Source organism: Varanus komodoensis, unplaced genomic scaffold (genome assembly GCF_004798865.1).
Source record: "Varanus komodoensis strain SLA01 unplaced genomic scaffold, ASM479886v1 scaffold7_3, whole genome shotgun sequence".
NCBI lineage: Eukaryota > Metazoa > Chordata > Lepidosauria > Squamata > Varanidae > Varanus > Varanus komodoensis.
The window spans coordinates 1,158,002-1,182,382 of NW_025336480.1; the positions used below are offsets into that span (position 1 = coordinate 1,158,002).

General features: G+C 44.3%; 1 protein-coding gene across 2 annotated transcripts in view; it reads right to left on the reverse strand.

The window, feature by feature from the left end:
• Positions 1-9,902: 9,902 nt before the first annotated feature.
• Positions 9,903-24,381, reverse strand: part of PPARGC1B (PPARG coactivator 1 beta) — a 159,946-nt gene continuing 145,467 nt past the window's right edge. For both annotated transcript variants that reach the window (XM_044454538.1, XM_044454537.1), the window contains exons 9-12: positions 22,678-22,756; positions 20,752-20,873; positions 18,219-18,373; positions 9,903-17,252 (exon numbers count right to left, since the gene is read on the reverse strand). In XM_044454538.1, the coding sequence (XP_044310473.1) occupies positions 17,149-17,252; positions 18,219-18,373; positions 20,752-20,873; positions 22,678-22,756 (460 nt within the window). In that variant the 3' untranslated portion in view covers positions 9,903-17,148. The remainder of the gene's footprint in view (positions 17,253-18,218; positions 18,374-20,751; positions 20,874-22,677; positions 22,757-24,381) is intronic.

Here is a 24,381-nt window from a genome sequence, read left to right on the forward strand (position 1 = left end):
CGAGAGCTAACTAGCAGTATACAATAGGGTTGTGTGGCATATCTTGGTTTTGCTGGAAATGGTCTTGGCAGCAAAAGAGGTCCTTTGCATGTACCAGTGAAATGTGTTCTGTTTGCCCAATGCAGAAACAGTTGAAATGTACACAGTCGTGTATTTCTGAACTGTCGCATTATGTGCCAAGAGAAGACTTGCCATGGACGGGGGCGGATGAGTAGTGCTGTGTACTTAGAACTATGTAAACAGGTTTTTTTATACACATTCTGCTGTATCAGATAACCTGAATTATCTGAAAGATGCAATGAATTATGAGACTTCTTATTGCTTAGGGCTCTTTCACATCCTAAATAATTGTGGGCGGCTTCCACAATTTGAAATCAAAAATGGTCTGTGTTGCTTATTTATGGAGAAAACTGTTAGCCTACCTTTCAATAAAACATTTCCACTTTAATCTACAACATATCCAAATGAGTTCAATTGCCCGCAGTGGCATGGTCCAAAGAAGACGTGGCTTGAAAGTTCTGCCATTAGAGCTTCCTTTTCTTTCTCAAAAAGTGGCCATGTGGTGGATTTTGTATGGGGTCAGAGGGATAGGACTAATCTTGACCCTCATGTTTCAGACAGAATTCTCATCCTCTCCTTGAAGAGACATATTCAGACACAATTTATTGTAGGGGTGTGTATGTGTTCATGTGTGTGCAATTAAAATTGGGGAACTGGTATGGGGACAAGGACTTAACCTCCCCCATGCTGTGTCCTCAACCCAAATCTCCTTGCCCTCTGACTCCTTTTTGAAAGAGAAAAAGGAGCTGAGAAATCCATCTACAGAAAACCCCACATCTTGTCTAGTTTTGCCCAGATCATGTGCTTCTCTTCATTATCCAGTTCAAAGTATACTTCAATCTGGGACATCCCTTATAAGCCCTGATGTAACATGTAGTGATGGAGACCGAGCTTTCCTACACAGAGCCTAGTTTTTGCTTCTTCCACATTTTTTAAAAGAAAGGATGATGAGATTTCCAGCCCAGAAGATTTCCATGAGGCTCATGTTCTACTGGGTGGGATCCAGATATGTTCTACTGTCAGAAGGATATCAGACATCCCTTATTCTCCCCTCTGCTTTGTAGCCCTCCACCCACCCCACAGGCTGCTCCTCTCCAAAGGTTAGTCTGCAGGGGAGAAGGTTCCATCATGCAAGCAGTATCCTTCTGCTGGCAGAACAGCAATTTCAGATCCAACCACTAGATGCTATCTAAATGGCCATAGGATTTTTCTGCTTCCAACTACAAGGTTGGAAAAGTGCTCTGACTTTGTAGCTGGATCTACAAGCTTGGAGTACTCTCCTCCCATGTGTAGCAGATGTAGGAAGAAGCATGCCAGTTGTGTTTGCAAGGCTGAAAGAGCAATTCCAGTGACTGGGTTGAAGGGATGGGGAGGAGAGGAGGAGGCAGTAGGTGCCACCAGGATACAAAGAATCCTGGTGCCACCTCAGGTTCTTCTTTGTTGGAGTGCCTCAAGTGCTACAAACCATGATGGTAGACAGCTGAAATCATCCTGAAGGCTGGACCTTCCTGAAGCCAAAAGAGGCAAGGTTACTTTAACAAACAGTGTGTCCACCAGTCGCCTGCAAGTTTACTGGCCAGGACACCAGGACTTCCTGAACCCCAAATTAAAAGGATCTTACATTTTCCTTGAGCCTGTTTCAGGAGCTGAATTCCAGGCTTCCTCGATCAAATGTTTGGGAGTTTTCTCTTATCTGGGGTTCTAACCCTCTTGCAAAACAGATGAAACCTCTCCAAGGCTGCTCAATTCACTTTTGTAGGGGAGCAACTCTGTTTACATATTTCCTTGGCAGATTTTCTGCTGAGATGGATGGAAAGCCAGCAAATAAGGAGCACCAAGAGTCAGTGCTGCATAGTTTAAATTATAGGTTGTTAAATATGCATCATCTCCTTCAAAAGTCTTATCTTTTGGCTCACCCACCAAACTTTATTCCTGTCACTAGTGATTCATTAGGTAGATGTTACATTTGCAAGGCAATGGGTTCTATTAGGTTTTGTCTCAAGTGAACAATAAAAGTCAAAAGAAGCACCCAGGACTTTTAGCTGCTCATGCCATCGAACAAATTAATACAACTGTATTTATTTGCTTGCAAAGAGGACTGCGAAACAGAATGGAAGGAGAGCTGTGGCAACCCATTATCACAGACTTTGGAATCCTTCGAAGAAAATATTTTGACAGCTTGCTGCAAAAGATTATGATTAATTGTTTATTTGTAATGTACTGCGCTTTGCAGCATATTATTATTGCACATATCAAAATACAGGGTGTGGAAAACAAATGTAATCCAGGCATTTTCCAAAGCAGGTTCAAAAACTATTGATGGAAAAGAACCAGAGGCTAAAGCAGGCTTTGCCAGCCTGCTGCCCTCCAGGTCTGTTGAGTGACAACTTCCCAATGGCCAGACTGCCTGGGTTTGATGGGCATTACAGTCCAGCACCTCTGGGGTTCACCACAGTAGGGAAGCCTGGGCTAAAACAGGCACATTACAGTGGGTGACTTATTTGACATGCCTACACCACCAAAATGAGTACCCGCGGTGTGATTTTTATGGATGGAGATGCCATAAAACTTCAGCCGGCCTTTTACACAATTCAGTGCCAACTTGATTACATCTGAAAAGTGTGCATTGATGCATCATTGGAAACTAGCTACTGCTAGTTTTTGGAAACTGCTACTGCTGAGTGGCAGATCACAGATTAATCTTCCTCTAATATTAAGGGAGTGAGGGATAATCCCGGCACAGTGCTCAGGGGCTTTGCTCTCAGAAATAGAAACATAGAAACAAAGCAAGTCAGAAAGGGTCTCCTGGGCCATCTAGTCTGACCCCCGGCTCCAGCTGGCTCCACTCATGTAGTCCCCCATGTGTGGTTGTCCAGGCAAAGACAGGGCACGTGTGCACATTTCTCACCCATGTCTCAAAGAAGGTAAGCACAAGAACTCCAAATCCAGCCCATGAGTATTTTTCCAAAATTCTTGGAATGTCTTTTCAAGCGCTATTTCTTTTTTATCACATTGAATTAATGAAAATGGATGAAAAAGTTGTGGGATGATTTCTTAGCACAACACTACTTTGAACTACCACAGGCTGTTGTGCAGGGTATTTTGACCCCCCCCCCCCCGAATGCTGCTCAGAGAACTGGCCTAAAGCTGAATTTGACCCATGGGCTGGAAGCAGTTCCCCAACTTTGATTTGAAGGGGACACTGAAGAGACAATGCTGTGAGTCCAATATTTGTGGGTCAGGCACTGCAGCCTAAGCCAGAAAGTGTGTTGACCACATTTGCCAAGTATTGCTTCAAAAGGCGGTCTTCTTGAGATTTTTACAACAAAAATGTGTCAAAAAGTAGAAATTATTGGGACCTTAGACTGATGGGAGGCTGTCTGGAATTCAAGTTTTATTCCCTTTTACTTGTTTGGATTCGTTCTGGATATATCCCCAATCCAGAATGATGGAAAGACTTTGCAAATCACACCTGACTCAAATAAAAGGAATAACAAATAGAATGTGTTTCTCATTAGCAATGGACACTGACCCGCATAATCTCATGAATGAACAATTTATTTCATATACAAACCTGATCAAACAAGTGCTCTGTTTAATTCAAGGGGACATACTGATGAGTAAATGAGCCTGGGCGTGCAGCCAAACTGCACGAGGATAAAAAGGTGACTCTCCTTATTCAGCATAACAATCAACCCGTACAACAAAACTCTAGACAAAGTTTGACATTAGAATTGTGAATATGTCTCAAAACTAGGAACTTAATTCTTATTTTCAACTCATCTAAATAAAAAGAAAGCACAGAATGATGGTCAGGCCTTACAGAGCCTATTCTTCATTGAGTAGAACATCGGATAGCTAAAAGATACAGAAAAAGAAAGTACCTGTGCATCAGTATCAATATTGATAGATGCTTCTCCAAATCTACTGGCAGATCTCAGTCTACAGTAGTTTTGCAGTGAAGTGCTCCATGGCCATCCAGCCCCATCATCACAGAGCAAGCTTGGCCTGCCCTACATTTTAGAGGAAGCTGGTTAAGGGGAGACATGCACGGGTGCCTTGAAAATTAGTAGTGATGTTTAGATACCTACAATCAGGAGACATCTCAGTAGCTGGAATCCTGTGTGTGAAAGGAAGACAACAGATATCAGTTCTCAGTAAAACACGGAGGAGAAGCAGATGATCTGCCAAAACTATAGGGAGGGTCTGCGGAAATCATAAGATCGGTTTAAAAATCATGATACTACAGTTGCAGGCCCTGGGAGATATACAGGGTGACTGAATAGATTCTACTCAGAAGTAAGTCCCAGTGAGTTTGACTTCTGAACAAAATGCACTTGCTTGCCCTGTTCCTTCCTTAAATTAACAATTTTGCCCTCTTGTTACACGAATCTTATGAAGAGAGCAGTCTGTGAAGCAGTGATCATGAGAAAGGGTCCATGTAGTCAACAGAGTCCATTCGAGCTGGTTGCCAGGTTGCACAGTTGCTATGAATAAGAGAGTGCTTTGCAGACGTGTGCCATCATCCTTTCCCTCTGTGTGTGTGGGAGGGGGGGCATGATGAGAAGAGCCCTCCTCCCAAGCCTCAGTCCGGTACTCCAGCCACGATGCCACACTGGCATGTGTCAGTGCGAATTCAGTGTGAGTTGCCCTCCTACTTCTCTCCTTCCCGCTACCTCAGGTGCCCCCCCCCCCACCAGGGAGTGCACTGGAGAAACTCCCAAATCTCCAGCCCGGATTTGGGAGACGTGACGGCGTGCAGAGGGGAGAGGACAGTCTCTTACGGCAGCGATATCCATTTCACAAGCAGACAACTGCCACCCCACGTTCCAGATGCCCATGCTTGCCAAAGACAGGGGCAGGGGCGATATACCTTTGCAAAGTCTGCCTACAGGCCTCGCAGGCCATGGCATGAGGTGCCACAGTATCCCGGTGATGTGGGAGCCGCAGAAAAGGACACCCTGGCAGGCTTCCAAGGCTGGCATCTCTGCTCAGCCCTGTCAAGGGGGGAATTCGACATGTAAGCAATCCACAGGTCCGCGAGCAATAAAACTAAAGTCCTTTATTGCTACTTATCTACAAGATTACAACTCTACAGATAAGCCCTACTGTTGATGTCTTTACAATGCAGATGCCAATCCTTTAGTGATGCCTCTCCCTGAGCCCTAGCTCTGCTGGCCCCACCTTGCTTCACTCTGGTGTAACAGGGCCTGTTTTTGCTCCCATCTCCTCAGAGTCTGCGATTGGATGCTAGAGAAAAGTCTACCAGGCCCCCTGCGTTCTCCCTGTTGTGCTCAGGAAGTTCAGCGTCAGTAGGGAGAGAGGCAGTCTGCTCTAACTCTTTCTGAGCAGAACTCGTAGTGCCTTTTCCCTCGGGGCTCTCTTGCTTTGCTGCGGGCTCGGGTGTTTGCTCAATGGGCGTGGAGTCAGGGTGAGGTACATCTCTCTGCTCAGCCACCCCCAAGCTAGGTTGTGGGGTTGGCATTTGGGTACAGGGTCCCAAGCACAAGACCTCCTCGTGAGGTGCTGCCTCTGTCGGGGCTTCAGGCACAACAAGCCCTCAGCGTGCATTTCCGGCGGCCTTCTACGGCTGCCGGAAATTATTCTACGGCCTTCTGGGCAGCAGCAAGTGGCCATGGGATAAATCCCAAAATCAATAAAACAGTGTGTTTTAAAGTTCTAGCTATCTCTGTGTGGCCTTTATCTGCTTGTATTTGCTTTGTCGATTTCTCTGCCAGCTTGTTATTCCAGATCTGTTAATACCAAAGTCCTAAGGATGGTTAGGACTCTGACTTCTAGTTCCCGATGATTGCTAAATGTGCTGCTACAAACATGATAACTTCCTTCAAATGTACAAAACAAAACTCTTTTCAGATCACACTGTTATCTTTTGGCACAAATCAGTTCAGAGTATCTTGACCTTTCCTCATAAAAAAAACAAGGTACTCAAGCCTAATTTTTAATCTACATAACATTTGCAAGTTTAGAGAGCAATCCTATTGTCCCTGAGGAATAACCTCATAAGCCTTATGAAGTTGGAGACTTTTGAAAATTCAGTGGGAGGTGCATGGCGTGATGATATTCATCATCGTTGCACCTCACACCCTGTATTTTATCGAGATGGTCATTTTTGGACATCTAGATTTAGGAATGATGCAGGGGACAGAATTTGCACAACCCTGTGGCCCCAGGCTTCTCTGCCCCCCTGCCTCCCCCAGCACGTTCCCTTTCCCCCCTCCAAGGCCCGGTTGCAGATTGAGTTGGGGGAACAGCTAACATGATTCTTTCCTTGCCAGCTGCTATGGACTGAGGGGGCGGACGCAGTGTTCAGACTCAGGCTGAAGGACTCTGGTGCTTAGGCTCCACACAACCTTATAGTCTCTTGGAGGATGTTGACGAGCATGAGTTTGTGCCCTTCATGATTTGTGGAAGTTGCTTTATACCTGTTGAGAAAGATACTGTCTCTAGTGTATTTACATACTTGTAAATACACAGGTGGATACTGACTGCAATGGCTCTTTACATCCTAAGTCACTATTTCTTGGAATTTAAATGCCCTATTACTATGTTGGTTCAGTTAGGTTCCTATGCCCAAGCCTCTGTATTTCCAGTTGATTTGTCTGCAAACGTGTGGGGTGGTAGTTAGGGTGCTGGACTGGGGATCTGGGAAATTTGGGTTCTAGCCCTGACACAGCCCTGGAGCTCACTGGGTGATCCTGGGTCAGTCACTCCCTCTCAGCCTTAACCTACCTCACAGGGTTGTTGCTGCAAGGATAAAATGGAGCCATGTAAGCTGTCTTCAGTCCCTTACAAGAGGAAAAAGGTGGGGTAGAAATCTATACAGATAAATGCAGAATAATATTAATGCTTTTTGTGGGTCTACAATTTTGGAGTAAGAATCTGATTGTACTAACATGTTTTCAAGCCATGTGAGAAGACTTGTTAGCTGTTTACTTGGGATGCATAATAAACTGTGTGACCTGATACACTTGTAGCTCCTTTATTTTTTTTCTTCCCTAAGACACAATCCTATGCAGACAAGCTTAGACAGAAAATGTTTTGCAATTCCCAGCATTCCCTAACCAGCAGTGCTGAATGAGGAAAGCTGGGAACTGCAGGACTTCGCAGTCTAAACATGCATAGGATTGTTTCCTTGGTTGTTCTGCAACTTGTCCCCCTGAAAGACACACACCACTTTGTAGAAATCATTCAGTTTCTGTGTTCCTTCCACTTCTTGCATATTATATGGATAGAGTTTGGCTGTGACATAGAAGATGGGATGGTGCAGAACTTCATATCCATAGCGAGCTCCTCCAAAAGGGACATGCTGCTGTACCTAGCGCTTTAGGGTCTTGAGCAAGGCTGGCAAGTCACACACTGCCTTGATGAGATTCATCACCTGGTAATTTAGCATTATTAGTGTGCTGGGATCAGACCTTTGCTACCATTTCTCCAGGCATCTTAGTAGGGTTTAATTCAGGTGTCCTATCTCAGTGGATCCCTTACCATGCCTTTGACTTCTGGGTGAGCTACCTTGCCTTTTGCTTGGCTCGATTTTGGCTTCCTTTGAACTGGCCTCTCTCCATCCTTCCCTTGCGCCCAGCAGCTCCAAACCAGCATCGGGAAACTGATCGCCACCTTCTTTGAGCGAAAAAGATACCTATCGCCACCTAGTGTCAGTTAGTGGGAATGTACACTAGCTCTTTGCGTTTTTTGCCAATTTCCAGGGTAAAATATTGTTCCTAATTTGTACCTAGTTTGGCTACTGGGGTGACGTTGGGAATGGCTTTAAAAAAAAAAAGTTGATATAAAACACAGCACTCGCTATGATTTATTTAATGAAGGCATTTCTAAACAGCCTTTCTGAAAACCACCCACATTTTAATATATAAACTAATCAGAAAAGACAGTCCAACTGCAACTCTATGTGCAGCACTAAAAACCATGATAACAAATTTTCAAATCAAGTTTTGACGCCCTTCTGGAACACATGTGTTAAAAGGTTTTGGCTCTCCCCTGAGGCCCAATCTCTGAAGCAGAGAAAAGGTGGATGCCCGTGCGGAGAGCAAGAGTTGTCAGATGTTTGAGTGGCAGGTGTGTGACAAGCCAGCTTTCCCCAGGCTGGTGCCTTCTGAATATGTGGGGCTACAACTCCCATAATCAATCCCTTGCTGCCTGGGAGTGATGGTCCAACACATCTGGAAGGATGTACTATGTACAGTCAGAACCTTGTTAAAATTAAGTATTTTAAAATGTATGGAAATTTGTCTTAGCTTCCATGTGTACTATTTCTGCAGATCTGAAATCGAGGCTGATTGATCAAACATGGTATTTCATGTATATTGGACACCACAGAAGAAGCTGCTCTCGCTGTTCGATGCTTGTGATGTCATGTGGATAGCGCATTGGTAAGGCTTATATTAGGTATAATAATTCTGGCCTGGGGTGGCTTCTCTCTGGATGGAAGTTACTGCCTGCATAAAATTTTGTTCTTGCAAGATCTATAATAATTGCAGAAGTACACATGCTTTTAAAGTATTTCTGTGAAGTTGGGTGAACAGAAGGACAGCAAAAACGGACTTGGAAACCTCTAACAATTGCAAAGACTATTTCCAGGTTGAAAGCTGAAACACTTAGTGCCTATAATGCAGCGGTCTGGAGACCTTATTGCTCTTGCTATATTTTCATCATGAATTTCTTAACAATCATCAGCTGTATTTATATTCTTACTGAGATATATGGTCTCCTTATATTCGCATATATATTTGAAACAACAGTGTTGAATCTGTTGTTCCTTGTAAAAAGCAATGGTCTTGTGACTTGTTATTGGGAACCGGTATGCTTTTTGTTGTGGTTTCTTTTGTTATATTGCAAATAAAAGAGAGAAAGAGAGAGAGAGAGAGCTGGCTATGAAAAGAATGCTCTTATTTCAAAGGAAATGCAGACAAGCATGTGGTATGCCTGGCCCCACTTGCATAACTGGTTTTAAAACCAAATTTCAAGAGCTTTTCTCCCTCTCATCTGATTATCATCATAAAACTGTCCTAGATTAATTTAGATGAACTTTTCTGCCTCATCAAAATGACAGAAACACATTATTTTAAAAAAAGTTGAAAGATGAAATCAGCATATTTAAATATGCTAATATACACAGGTGAATTTAGAAACAAAAGCTATAATTTCAATGAAAGCACAACACATCTCCCTATAGTGGGGAACACTGTGACCTTAAGTTGATTAATTGGAAGGCAGCAATTTTAATAGGAGAGTGTGCGCCAAATTTAGTGGAGCAAAATTGAAGATACCCTTCGACTGGGGTTATGTTACTTTTCATGTGCTCTTGTAAAAGGAGTTTTTATTTTCCTTCCAGCAATGGTGATTACGCTGACTTCCTCAGCCTGGTGACCTCCAGCTCTATAGAGGTGTGACTTCCATCATTCCCACTCCACAAGCCACTAGCTAGGTCTGATGGGAGTTGCTGTTCGTGCGGCACCTCTGGAGGGCCCCAGATCGCATAAAGCTGCTGCAAGGTCTCCTGCTTTAAACAAACCCCCCTAAAAGTAGTGCTGGCTCCCAGTTTTGAGCACCACAGGCAAATGATGCTCATCAGGCTGGCTGTTCTTAGCAAGTCGAACCTGTCACTGATGGCTCTTCATTCTTGTTATTGCCACCACTTGCTTGCTTGGCAGATGGAGAGACGCAGATGGAGTCACTGCGAAGTCACTTGCAGTGGTTTGGAGATCTGTGTCTGCAGCTGGCGAGTCCATGTGACGTTCCAAAGGTATCCCTAGGTTTCAGCTCCTACAGAGCTGTAATTAAGCAGGACATGTTGGACCCCGTTGTATATTTGTTATGGTTTATTTATTTATAGGCAGATCACTTCACTATTTACAGTACATGAATGTAGAGATTCTACAGTCTTTGTGATGTAAACAAGTAACTCCACAGCAGGGGAGTCTCAAAAAGAAGCCAGTTCTGAAGTATTTACACAATTTAAAATAGAACTTTTATATATCCACCAGATAGATATAGAGAATACATTGAGCAATTTGGTTAAATCATCTACGAAACTATAGAATCTGACAATGTAAAAATACAAGAAAACCTTATCTCATTTAGAAGGTAGACGTTGAAATCACACTAGAAATAAATCTTTTTTTAAAAAATGACAATAACAAAGGAAAGGCATAAGAATCTATGCCAATTAAGGTTAAAGTATATTACATAAATAAGGACACAACAGAACACAACTGGGGGGAAATTAAGTGAAATATAAAAATCCTCTATATTTTTTTTAAACAGCAAACTAAAAACTTGATTAAAAAAGGGGCCAATCCTGCTGCTTTTACTTACCCAGGAGTAAGTTGCCACTTAGTTAATACATGTAAAAGAGTAGCAGAATTGGGCCCTTCTAATTATTAACAGTGTCCTTTTCAAAAACAAAAACAAAAAAGTAAAATCTAGCTTTATTATAAATAACAAATAGCAAATGTGCCCCTCTTTTAGGTGAAATTCTTACACCTTTGCAAGAAATGCATCAATTTAGTCTCCTTCACTCTCTCTGGCTCACATACACTCATAAACACACATTGCAAACAGTAGTATTAATTTATCATTTTCCAACTTTCTCATAAATAATGCCTCCTAATGTACGGACTGCCATATAAAAAGCAGACACTCCTGGGGTTTGTCTTGCTACTCACATCATACAAAGGTTCTTCCATGAGGAAATGAAAAAAGCGTACTAGTTGTTGTTGGTGTTGTTTTTAACATCACTATAAAGTGATGTTAGACATCACTGTTTGGAACATTCAGCACCCCGACCCAGGGGCTCGGGCACCTTCTGATGCACACAGGGCTCCGTGCAAAGGGGGCTGCCCATTCTCTCCCATGCTGTGAAATGCTTTCAGGGATGGGATTCCCCATTCTTAAGCAAAATGGGGCAGCCCAGCTTTTGTGGAGCTCTGTGTGCACATTGGAGCATAACCTGGGATGACGTGCTCCTCCATGCATTCCAGGGACAGAGGAACCTCATGCTGATGCATGCAATGTGGCCTGCCTTGTTGCCCCTAAGCTGAACCTCAGGGTGACAGCACGATCTGTTGCTGCCTTTATTTGTAGGGATTCACATCAACCAGAATATGCCGTCTTCTTGCTTAACAGTGGGACATATTGGCTTAGTCTGCACCAAGGTTCTCCCTATAACCTTCTCCCTGACGTGCTTGTTATCCATATGTAAGGAATGTATGGATCATGTGAGCCCAGATACGTGTTGTCAGTGACACCTAAGCTACAGAGCCTGATGCTAGATGCATCACATATATTATGGCTTGTGTGGCTGTTACATTTCTGTAGCACTTAACCTACAATAAATTAGTTTTAACACACTGTAGCTGCTGACCTCCAGTGTATTTCCTTTACCCAGTGCTAATGGCAGATTAGCGGTCATCTGGAGGTGAAAAGCAGAACGCACAGACCCGTCTCACTTGGGGTGCGGACTGCAACTGAGGTACAGTGAGGTACCTGCAATCATATGTGAAAACTTTATGGGTGGATCAACGACCACATAAAACAATTCATGAGGATCAGCGATCGTGGGAAAATGGTCTCAAAGTATACACATGAGAATGGGGCCAAAGCAAACAGCTCTTTGCAGCATCTTCATAAAAGACGTAAATGCAAAAGAGACGGCTTTGCATGCTCATATTGCTAAAGTCGATCACACGCAGACTACTTGGCTCTAAGACCAATGTGAAGAAATGCTCAGCTACAGATAGTGAGCAATTTGCTGGCAGCCATTTTGAATATTCAGGCTGCAAACATGGTTTGTCATGTTGACTAAGTCTGGGGTTATGTGAGAGTTAAACAATCCTAAAACAGGCTATGGGTTGTTTAATCCCTGCATAACCCATGGTCATGAGGTTCAGATGACATGACAAGCTGCTGACACATGGAAATTAGAGTCACAGAGACGCTCACAAACACACACAGACATTTTTCTAAGGCTTTTTAACACGGACTATTGAGAAAATCTACTCATGGAAATACATGCTGACTCTGATGTGAAGATGTCATGGAGGTAGCATAACTCAGATCAGTCACTTTGAGAGGAAATACAGGTTAATCATTTAGAGTGAGATTTGGAACCCAGTTCTTCTCTGTGCAGTCTTTTATGATGCTGTCTTTTTTTGTCCTCTGAATATTTCAGCTGCTGACTTTAGCAATACTGAGTTGTGTTACACATAAGACAGTGGTTATTAAAAGGACCAAAAATAAAGAAATGGCTTATGACTTATTCCTATCATTAAGGTATTTTTCCTGATTTACAAAATAAAAGGAAATTAGAAGAGGTTTCTCCCTGTCCCTCCCTCCCTCCCCCCCGCGCACGCACGCACACACGCACACGCACACACAGTTCTATTTAAAAAAATAAATGTCTCCCTCATGATTGCCTTTCTTAATACACCCTTTTATTCCGAAACACCCTGGAAAATGAATTCTCTTTCTTTATTTGGTTTCTTGCCTGTTCTTATAAAGGCGTGGCTTGTTCTGTTGCTCATTGTTATGGCTCGGCCTGCCCCTTGAACACGGGGATGCTGGCATTATGCATATTTCCAAGAGAAAGAACAGGATAAATTTAGGCAGACGTTGCAAAAGTCTATGTGGAGAAAAGTACAGGAGCATTCTTAAGCAGGGCAAAGGAAATGACCATTGAGATAATTAACTCCCTTCCTTAGCTAATCAGCAGCATTCTGCTATTCTTAGCCAGAGGGTTTCCATCTACTGTCCTTGTGAAGTTAAAATGAGCTGAATCGAACTACACAAAGGATGAACCTGCCCAGATATGTTAGTGGCAGGGATGGTTGCAATAAGATAAAGCTCATTTCAGTCCCTCCGTTCTAAAGAAAGATCAACTTTTCCTTTCCAGCTCCATGGCTCTAAACCGATTTTTCCCCAAGTTGTTAATATACAGAGAGTGGCTTCCAACTTAGTTATGGAGCCGCGGAGACTGCACCATGGTTTTTCAAAGTAAAAAAGGATTAGCTCCAGTAGCGGCAAATGCTTGCACAATTCTACAACTCACCATCCTGAGCACAGTACATTTGTGTCCTACTCAGGACTGTGAGGTCGATGACATCTCCAACACACACAGCTCTTTTTGTAGTGCGAGGCAAGGACGTGACCAGGCCCCAGCAGGCTGGTGGGATGAGCTTGGTTTGGTGTGTCACAACTTCTGTAAGTCTATGATTAATCCATCTGACATGGGAGTACAGAGCAGGACCTCTGCTCCACATATACAATTCTACTGATTTTTGTACCCTGCTACTGAATCAAGTTTTTGCCAGCAGTGCCATAGAGCTACATCCTGCGATGCATTTGGAACACTGCAGCTGGCAGCTGTACAAACAGAGGATCTTTATTGCACCCTGCTCCTCCTGGAAAGTTTTGATGCAGACCTCTTGCTTAAAATCCTCCCATCATAGACCACAACTTTCCAAGCTACAGGAAGTATAGCTCAGAAGAAAGGGATTTCACACGATGCTCCCTGTGTGGTTGAATCTAATACAGCTGTGCTTCCGTTAGCCATTTCAATAAGCCACAGGTAGTACTGGTGCGCCATCACCAGCATGAAATGTGCGTGCTTTTCAAACCGTGTCACTCAGGTTCTACATTCAACACTGCTGAATTTGCAGCTGTTGCTGTGCCCAGCAGCAGGGAAAGGGGCTCAGGGCCCCTCCATTACCTTCCCCCTGCTCCAATACCTGTGTGCGTTTGTGCACATGTGTGCATATTGCATAAAGTCCAGTGAAGTTACTTGCAAAAAATAATAATATTAATAATATCTTTTTATAGGCTTCAGGCAACACAAAGACCACTTATTGCACCTCTCCCTATACATAGGATTGAGAGGCCGTGTGCGTTACAGGATCTTCCTTCCTCTTCCAAAAAGAGCATGCACTTCCATGCTCTAATATGATTGGCAAGTCCATCCTCTTGAAAGTAATGTGAGAGATAAAACCAGGTAAATACAAAGTCATGTTTGCAAGCGACTCGCACTGAAGGCAGCTCCTTCTGGATAGCAGAAGGACTCTCTCCACCTTCCTTTGCAGCTGCATTCAACACTTTCAACATGCTTAAAATTTGATGCATTTTCCATCTCTCCGATCAAAGCCAACCGTGAACTTTGATCTACCCTTGTAACCAAGGCAGGAGATGGAAGAATTCCACTTGTTGGTTGTTGGGGTGGTTACTATTTTTTCTCTGTTGGATTGTTCTCTGAAAACGTCAGCACAGCACAGGACAGGACAGTCCTACCCACCCTAAATGTGTCGCTATGTACATTCTACAGTAAGCTCTATAGCAATCACATGTAAACATCATTGTGGTGAGGAAATACTAGGACAGAAAAAGGCAGAGCTACAATGAGGCACTTGTCAATAGCAGATGCTTCGTCAGGACCCGACTTTAGGGGAGGTTCTACGGGCCTTGCAACCTCTTGCGGTAAGTTCCTCAACAGTGGTGGCACAAGCGACATATTCACAGCTGGAACAGTGTGATGTATTTTTGCCAACAGCACAGAAAATTGTTGTGTTTGCTACCATGCACAATGAGCAGTGTTACTGTAAAATTAGAAGACAGAAATACTCACGTAATGAGGACTCAGTAACAAATGAGTGTTTGTTGATCTCTTGACCAAACACCCTTGATCTCTTTCATGGTGTTTGTAACATATACAATCTTTACTGAGTCGATGGAACTACTCAGCTTTAGGATGGCATGTTAGGCTTCAGCTGGGTTGTTGCCTTTGGTGATTTCTGTCTTTTTATTCAAAATAAATAGATATTAATGCCAGGGAGACCTTAAGGGAAGAGACTGGTGGCAGAATTAAGGCTATTGTATACTATCTACATGGGATGGCTGAATCCCAAAGGTCTCACCATGTTTGTGAAAAATAAAGCAAAGGCATGGTGAGCAACGGAGGACTTGACTTAGCAAGGTTATTAGGTCCCCACTGAAAAATGCTCTCTCTTAACAATTCTACTGGCTTCTAAGTTCTTTCTTTCATGTCCTGGACAAAGATAGCACAAAAGCACCCTTCTGTGCATTTAGCACAGTATACTGTCTCCAACAGTATATAATAATGTCTATAATCATTTGTCTCAAACATCCTAACTCACATTATGTTGCCTTCTTTTATGAAGACTCTTCAAGACCTGTAAGAAGCCCATCAAGGAAGAGGGCATCAGATGAGAGCCATGAGAAAGCCAAAAGGAACGGCATACAGTAACACCTATAACTTTCCTGGCAGGCAGTGGGAGAGAGAGAGGCCAAAACTCACTTCGCAGCGTTAACAGTAGCAATGACTGTATGTATTATGGCTTATTTGACTCTGCTTGCTGGGAGAGTAATGTACAAAACAGGGCAGAGAGTTAAGGGCCCGAGGCAAAGGACAAGATGATGCCTTCTCTCATTCCATGAACCAAAGCCACCTGGAGCGGAATCCTTCTTTGACGCTCGCCACGGAACAGCGTCCCCCACCACAACTGAAGACAACCTTGGGGGCTTCAGGCAGGCAGCATGGCCTACAGCAACCTCTCCCATCTTGCTGCTACCTCCCAGCACCTGCCGCCTGAGGCAACGGCCTCAGTCTGCCCAGTGAGGGGGCCAGCCCTGCCCATGTTCTGTTAGCCTCCTCTGAGCAAAGAGCCATCACGGTTGGCCCAGATGCAAAGACCTTTTTGACCCTTTCCTGTTGGTTCATGCAGAAAGAACCCCATGGTACCCCCCAGACAAGAGATCTTTTGCTTTGGTTAGATGACCAAATGGTTTTAAAAAATCCCACATTCCTGAGGCAACCAGTGGTATGACATATGGTCTTGAATAAATTGCCCCATGTTCCTGTACTTCAAACTCCCACCCTTTGTCTACTGAGAGCTGGTAAAACAACAGCTGCTATTGTGCTGCATGAAATGCTAAGGAACCATTGGGCATAATCCTCCCAGGGTGGCTCTCAGATCTTCTCAGTCTCACTGTCATCATGGATAAGTTTATGAGTGTCCACCAGTGCAGGCTCTAATGCATGCCTCCGAGAAGGAGCTGCTGAAGAGCCACGATGGTGAAGGACCACTGCCTTACAGGCTTTCCTGAGGCATCTGACTAGCCATCTGCCTGGTGGGGAACGTGATGTTGGACTAGACAGGCCTTTGGTGTGATTTGGCAGACATTTTCTTCTGTCCCATTTCCTGGGTACAGAAGATAGATGCAGCGTCATGACCTTGTGACCACTGCCATCCAGCATGCAGAGGGAGGAAACACAAACGTGTGTCTTCTCCCCCTCTCCCTGTCCATCTGAGAACTCCTTTCCTTTGCACTCTAGAGAGCGGAATCACGCCCACTGCATGGGACCAATGCCAGAGATCCCAGAATCCAGCTCATACAAATGAAATGAATGGCTTATACGGAACCTCACTCCGACACACCCTGGCTCATAAGGGCAGACTGAATGCTTCCCCTGGAAATGGATTCCCAGGACACCCTTCTGGACAGCTGCATCTGCTGAGGGGCAAGTGCCTCATTACAGTGCATAGTTAAAAATCAAGGAAGCGGTACAATAAATCTGAATTACAGTACATCTGAGCCATAAATACATTATAAGTATATATTTCTTTCTTCTATTAAAAATTAGTTTACAATCTTGATTCTATTCACAATTAACAATTTTATCATCACACACTACAGACAAAAAAAAAGTTATGGTGAACACAGCTGCAACTCCACGGCGAAAGTGGGGGAGAGGGGCTAGTTGGAGAAAGGGCAGACAAGAAGGGACAGGAGGCATTTGCAGGCTCATCCTAACACAACCAGTCAGAAGCAAAGCTACTAATGTGTGGCAGTGGAACGTCAACACCATGGGGACTCACAGACAGAAGCAGCTCGTTCAATGTAAACATCGATTTAAAAGGACAGCAGTCTCGCTCGCTCTCTCGCTCTCGTTCTTGTTGTATACTTGATCATTTCTTTGAAAACGTAAACATATTGGAAGTGCCTTGACTGAGGTATTGAGGTGTTCCTCAAAGGTTAAGGCTGTTACCGATGCAGGCTTTCCTGAGCCTCCTGCAGCAGGCTGTCAAAATCCATGGTCTCGTATTTGCTTTTTACCGGGGCCAGGGAGGACTCTTCTGTGCTGGAATCTGCAATCAGGAGAGACAAAACATGGATGTAACAGTACCCCAGGGGACACGTTTTGAACTTTTTTGGGGGGGGCATTTCTCACATTTTGGGGATAGTACAGCTAAGTGAGTGCTGCTTAACTTATTGAACTGCACGTACATGGGCACACATATACATACGCACACACAGGTACATGTATGTGCACGCGCGCACACACACACACACACAGTAAATGAAGATGGATAAATCCTGCATCGCAAAACTGCATTACATTTGAAATCTTTTGCAGGTATTCAGAAATGACATATCAACACTAAGGATTTCTTTACACAATCAACTGTCCAGGAATGGCTCAATTAAAGTCCTTCAACCTGCATTTAAACAGTGGCTTTTGGGGGATGAATTAAAAGTGTAAAGGCACCATCCTATGGATGGTTAGACAGAAAAAAAAATCCAGGGAAAGCTAGGAGTCGCAGGCCTTTTTCCTACCGAAACATGCATAGGAATGTGGGAAACGCAGAAGAGACTCCTTGGCAAAATGGAAAATGCTTGATTCACCTCTTTTAACTCAGGCAAAGAGGTCATCTTAATAACAGAACTAACAAGACAGCTAAGTGGCTGAGATGTGTCCTTGCAAACAAAATGAACTCCATCCAAACTCATAAGCATCCAGGGTCGGTGATGGGCTGCAGGTGACCTAAGTGACAGAGACTTCAATCTAGATAGGATGGGGGTGTTTTTGGTTAAAAAAAAAGTCTGACTGGGAATCCAGCCTGTTACGGATGGGGGGGGTATCCTCCTCATGTCCTGAGCCCAAGAGTGCGCCTGAACCCAGCTCTGCTCCCACAGCAAGGTCACACCTGCCTCAGCCACATCCCCTACTGCTGCCTGCTCTGCGTGGGGCTGCAGTAAGGCTGATGGGAGTCCTCCTAAGCTGGAGACGACTCAACAACATGTAACAACGCCAACAACAGTGGCTGGTTTACCCAAGTCAGAGTATCTGGTCCAGAAAAAGTGTCCAAAACCTCCATAACTCAGCTGGAACAAGGGCTCATTTCTTTTCCTCAGTGAGGCACCATTCTTCAAGGATAAGGCGGCATGTTCTGAACACCGGTATGTGATGATGCCATATTTATCTCCCCTGAACAATGAAAGAGAGAATGTAATGAGCATAACCTGGAAAAAGGCATTAGTTAATCTGTTAACATTTTTATCCCAGGACTCCTCCAAAGGAGCTCAAGGCACATCGTTTTATCTTCAAACAAGTCAGGTTAGGCAGAGAGGGAGGCTGTCTCAGCTGCCTTTATGGTTAAACAAGTGCCAATCCAGGTCTATAGTTCTGGATCCAGCATACTCTGCTTACTATACTGCACTGGCTTCTATATCCTTTGCCTCCTTTGGCAAAGGACACTTTAGCCAGGCTTTGACAATTTACTTACAGTGAGATCCAGGGTGGCTTCGGAAACCATCTGAACTCAGAGGATTACAGGCAATGAATGGAGGGTAGGAGGATGGCAAAGGTAAGCTTTTGATCATCAGCGTTTTAGCCTTGCTTCCACTAGAAACTGTCTAGTGGCCATAGGACTACACCCTTATTATGCGTATGAGCATTAATATCCTGCCCTTTTGGTAGTTACACATCACTCAGGACAGTGAGCAACAATTAAACCAACCATCCTGACTAGCGTCTGGGAGAGGCGGGTGGGGGTGGAAGAGACCATGAGACCTGAGTTCATATAGTACTGCAGGAGCCCCCAGCATGACCCAAGGGCACCCAACTTTTAAATGTATTTATTTATTCTTATTTTTAAACACACCTACATGGACTTTTAAAGTATACATACAACTTTCTAGAAATTATACATGAGTTTCCATAAAACATTATGTTACATTTATATTCTGCCTATAGCCAACACTCTCTGGGCAGTTCACAACATTTAAGTCACCCATCCAGATTTCAACCAGACCTGACCATGCTTAGCTTCCAAGATTAGGCAGGATCAGGCACTTCGGGCTATCAAAAATAGCATCCATTCATCTATATGCCATCCCTTTGAATACTAAAACAGTATTCATTCAATATTCATTGCATTATAGGAGTTGATCCTTCAAGTATTCTAATAACTGTCTTTTAGCTGTCAAAGGGATGCAGAGAATCCATGCCCTCTTCCATTTGTTAATTTCCATGAAGCAAATAAACAATTTAAAAGAGCATGTACAACACTGAATATTGTACACAGGCGTGCACACACAAAACTAAGAACAGAGACAGCTGCAGCAGACAAACAGGCACTGGGACACAAGTTTATTTATCAGATAAACCAAACACCTGCCAACACGGGAACAGTTTCGCCATATGATTAAAGTGGACCAGTTTTGCTTCTTGAAGCAAGAAGCTGCACAATTTAGACACCCAAACTTCAACCAAGCATTAACCACACATTTTCAAGCTTATCTTTCCAGTCATAAGGACTGCAAAGTTGCTTTAAAAAGAAAATGGGAATCCTCAGACGACAGAAGCATGGACTCAAAACTGGTACCATCCCAGAATCATGGAATTCATGTAATTCTCAGTATCTTCCCCCACTCCCACCTCTCTGTTCTTATCTCCCTACATGTGCTCCTCCAGCTGCTTCACCTTCAGCTGTCCAAAGCGCTCTCTTCTATCTCACAAATGCCACCATCTTTTCTTCCTCGTTTGTTTATTTATCTATACCACCCAACAGCTGAAACTCTTTGGGTGGTTCACAAGAGCACATTAAAAATACAATAAACATATACCATGTTAAAAACATATTGTCACTCCATATGCTTGGGAACGAATTAGTCAAGTAGCAAAAGGCATGTGATGCAGCTGATGGAAGTATGAGCCTAAGGCTGCAACCCCGGGCCCACTTCTGAATGCAAGAAGAGCCCTGCTGAATCGGTCTCTGGGAATTATGGGAGGTGCCATCCAACAGCTCTGGATGGCACCAGGATAGGAAAGGCTGGACTGCCTTGTCCAGCATGCAAAGACCCAGAAGTGAGTCTCACTGAAGTCAGTGGGAGTTCCTTCTGAGCAGACATGCACAGAGCTGAGCTGTGAGAGGCTTCTTGCTTCCTGCGTACTTGGTGTCTGCATTCATGCTAAACTCGGTAGGTTGTCAGGACCAGTGATGGATCTTCCATGTGTCCTCTGGACTGTTTCCATGTGTCTTTTATTTAGAAACAACATAATTTTATTACCCTGCCAGTCCATAAAACATTAAAGCGGCACCTTTCAAAAGATAATAGATCCCACGGAATGACCTGAAACTCTTAGAATCCCATAAATAAGCATCCCTTCAGTTCAGCATTGTAACAGAGAAACGGACACTTCCCCAAAGAACAGACATTTCCAGGGTCTCCCAAAAGAAACATTCCCCTCTCCTCTAATTGCCAGTAAGAAAGGAGTCATGAGCCTCAACTGTGGAACAGAAAAACGAACTTCCCAGTATTAAGTGCTAACAGTGAGGGAGGGGAAGCATAACTCTGACCCACCTTTTATTTCTGGTCAAAACGCAACACTCAACAATCTCTCCAAACACTTCAAAACGCTTCTTCAGTTCACTGGAATTCATACTGCTGGCAAGGTTTCTGATGTACACTACACGGCCTTCTCCCTGTCAATGGAGAAGAATCATTGCTTAGGCCCATCCCAACACAATGCTCTTCACGGCTGAGCCCCTTCGCTGCTGGAGCCAGTAGGATGGGGGGCCCTAAGACAGTCTTAACTGGACAAAGTCTACTGGACAAACAGCTCTTTCAGTAGCTGCTGCTACTATTTCTTCATAACTTGGATTATGCCTTTGGAAAAGGCAATCTTTTCCAGAGCTGCATATTCTCCTTTATTTAATGCATTCTAATGGAAACCTCTGTGAAACAGTCCCTCAAGGATGTGAATTAGAAGGCTTGCCCAAAGCTCCTTCATGGCCTTGTTTAGGAATCCACTATCATTAAGTGACTGATGTTATAAGAAAGTGTATGTGGTCCAGGCAATCCAAACGACCAGGGAACCTGATGTGTGACGGGGATGGAGAGAGGAATGGGAGCATCTGGGAGCAGGGTCTGGCCACCCGCAGGGAACACAAGAATGCAAGGGAAAGAGGGAATCTACAGCTGCACATTCTGTTCTTCCCATTGTGTTAGCATCTGTTGCTAATATAACCGGTAACGAGTTTACATCAATCACTGATTCTACTTCACAGGGTTGCTGTGAGAACAAAACGGAGAAGAGGAGGAGAATGCCACTGCCTTGGGCTCCTTGCTGGAAAAGCAGGATACAGATACAACAAACAAACAAACAAACAAACTTGCCATTATTCCACTCCTCCACTTGGATGACTTGTCAGTGCAACCATATAGTAGTGGGTGACTGAACAGAGTTCAGAATCCACTTAATTCTACCAGAGCACATGCTTGCCACTTGGAGGCTGCAAACTCCTGAGCTGGGCTGGGGAGATCCTGAAAAGAATCCAGGAGCTAACTGCACTCAATCTAACAAATATTTTCTTCTTCTGTTTTCTTTTTAAAGAACAAGGAAAGCAAGGCAGAAGAAGAAAACTGCGGATGTTTACAATGGTGAGACTTGAACCAAAGGTTGCCATGATTTGAGTCAATGAGTGAGAAATGCAGTCTCTTAAGTATGGCCTCTTGCTTTATGTGCAGTGCTACAGAGATGGCTCGCTTGCTGCACAGGCATCAATCGCTGGGAATTAACAGTCCCAGGAGTAGTAGAATTCTTCTGCAAATGTTAGTGTTACAGCCAATCTCAAAATCCCATCCCTAAAACGTTACAATACTGAGGGAATGATAGACTGTGGAAAAACAAGTAGTAAAAATCTATATCCCAAGGAATGGTCTGACGATAGCATCTTGCTGAAACAAAATAGGTTTGGATCTGGTGAGTAGCTGAATGGTAAGTCACCTTGAGTTGCACTGTGGAAGAAAGGCCGGATATAAATGTACTAACTGAATGAATGAGTTTGACCAAGAGGCCCTGCAGAGCAGTAGCTTTCAGTGTATTTCCCTCCTGCTTCGGTGGTGCTCTTTGTACTGGTGGTCTTCTTTTGTCTGCCTGACTTGCTTCAGTGATGGCAGGTATTTTTACAGTTCCAACCATGACCGCTCTTTACATGGATGAATTCTGCACCAGGTTCTTCCTGTGCCAAGAACTCAGTGTATTGCCTATTGCTTCCTCTTTATTTTTTTCTAATGTGCTGACCCTGTACCAAGGGATATTTCTTAAGACCAGACAAAATGTTGGTGTCACTCCTAACTTCTGCCTAAGTGGAATTTGAACCAAAATTGCTTTGTGCCCAAATCTGAATGGATTTTAGAAGGAAGAAGTAACCTGATCTGAATGGAAACTGCACCGTTTCCATTTCGTTCACTGAAAAACCCATGCCGATCTCACAGCCCACTTACAATGGCTTTTTCTCTTTTCTTCTCCATCTGCCCCTGGTTGTTGATGGTTCCATCTTGACACTGCTTGCCATTTTCACTTCTGTTGGGAAATAAAGAAGCATAAGAATTCAACCCTGGGTGGAGTCTGGTTGAGCTGAATGCCACCTATCACAAATCAGAAGAAACACAAGCCTAAATGGCTGAGTCTGGCTCATCCGTTAAAGTGCTGTGGATTACATCTCTGGAATTCGGAAGACATGGGCTTGATACAGTGTCCAAGAAAAAGAAATGGAGAGGCACCAAATACAGGTTTAACAAATGGGAAGCCTCTAGGCCAGGGATGAGAACTTTGTGGGGACGGGGCCACTTAGTATCTGCAGACACCCCACTTCATGGGCCACACCTCTGTTGCCACTGCACCAGGAATTTTGGTGGTGCAGTGAGAGCAGGCAAAAAAAGCAAGCAAGCACACATACTGATCGGCTACCTAATTTCAATTTTAAAAAGCATTCATTTTTGGTCACAACTGCAACATCAAATTCTGGCAGTGCTTCAAGGGCCGCACCAGAGGGCAGCCACCTGGGTCCTGAGGGTCACGTGTTTATTTATTTATTAAAACATTTTTATGCCGCCCCATTCGCCGAAGCCTCGGGGTGGCTCACATCACTAAGTTAAAATAATTATAATATAAATTAAAAATACAAATATTAAATTAAAAATACAACAATACAGTATAAAATAAGCCACCCTGGCCAGATAAAATCCAAAATATTAACAATTAAAATGCCGCTTAAATAAAAAGGTCTTCGCCTGGTGCCGAAAAACAAATAACGACGGCGCCAGGCGGACCTCTCTGGGGAGCGCGTTCCATAACTTAGGCGCCACCACAGAGAAAGCCCTCCTCCGCGTACCCACCCTCCTAATTTCTTTCACAGAGGGTTCCCAGAGAAAGGCCTCCCCCGCCGATCTCAAGGGGCGGCTGGGCATATATGGATGCAAGCGCTCCTTCAGGTAACCAGGACCCAAGCCATTTAGGGCTTTATAGGTCATCACCAACACCTTGAATTGGGCCCGGATTTCAATTGGAAGCCAGTGAAGCTGACGGAGAACTGGAGTCATGTGAACACAACGCCCAGTCCCCGTCAGCAGCCTGGCAGCTCTGTTTTGAACCAGTTGAAGTATCCGGACCATCTTCAAGGGTAGCCCCACGTAGAGTGCGTTACAGAAGTCGAGATGGGAAGTCACCAATGCATGCGTCACTGTCGCGAGGCAGTCATACTCCAGATAGGGACGCAGCTGGTGGATCAGCTGAAGCTGGAGGAAAGCGCTCCTCGCCACTGCGGTCACCTGAGCTTCCAGTGAAAGCTCCGGGTCGAGGAGCACTCCCAAGCTGCAAACCTTGTCCCTAAGAGGGAGTGCAACCCCATTCAGAACAAGGTTCAGTTCACCCTCTCTGAAGCCCGAACCACCAACCAACAGGACCTCCGTCTTGTCTGGATTGAGCTTCAGTTTATTGGCCCTCATCCAGCCCATTGCCTCGGCCAGGCACCAGTTCAGTACAGCCACCGCCTCATCTGGATTGGTGGAAAACGAGAGGTAGAGCTGGGTATCATCAGCGTACTGATGGTTCCGCAGCCCACACCTCCTGATGACCTCTCCCAGCGGTTTCATGTAAATGTTGAACAGCAATGGGGACAGAATGGACCCCTGCGGCACTCCATGGCA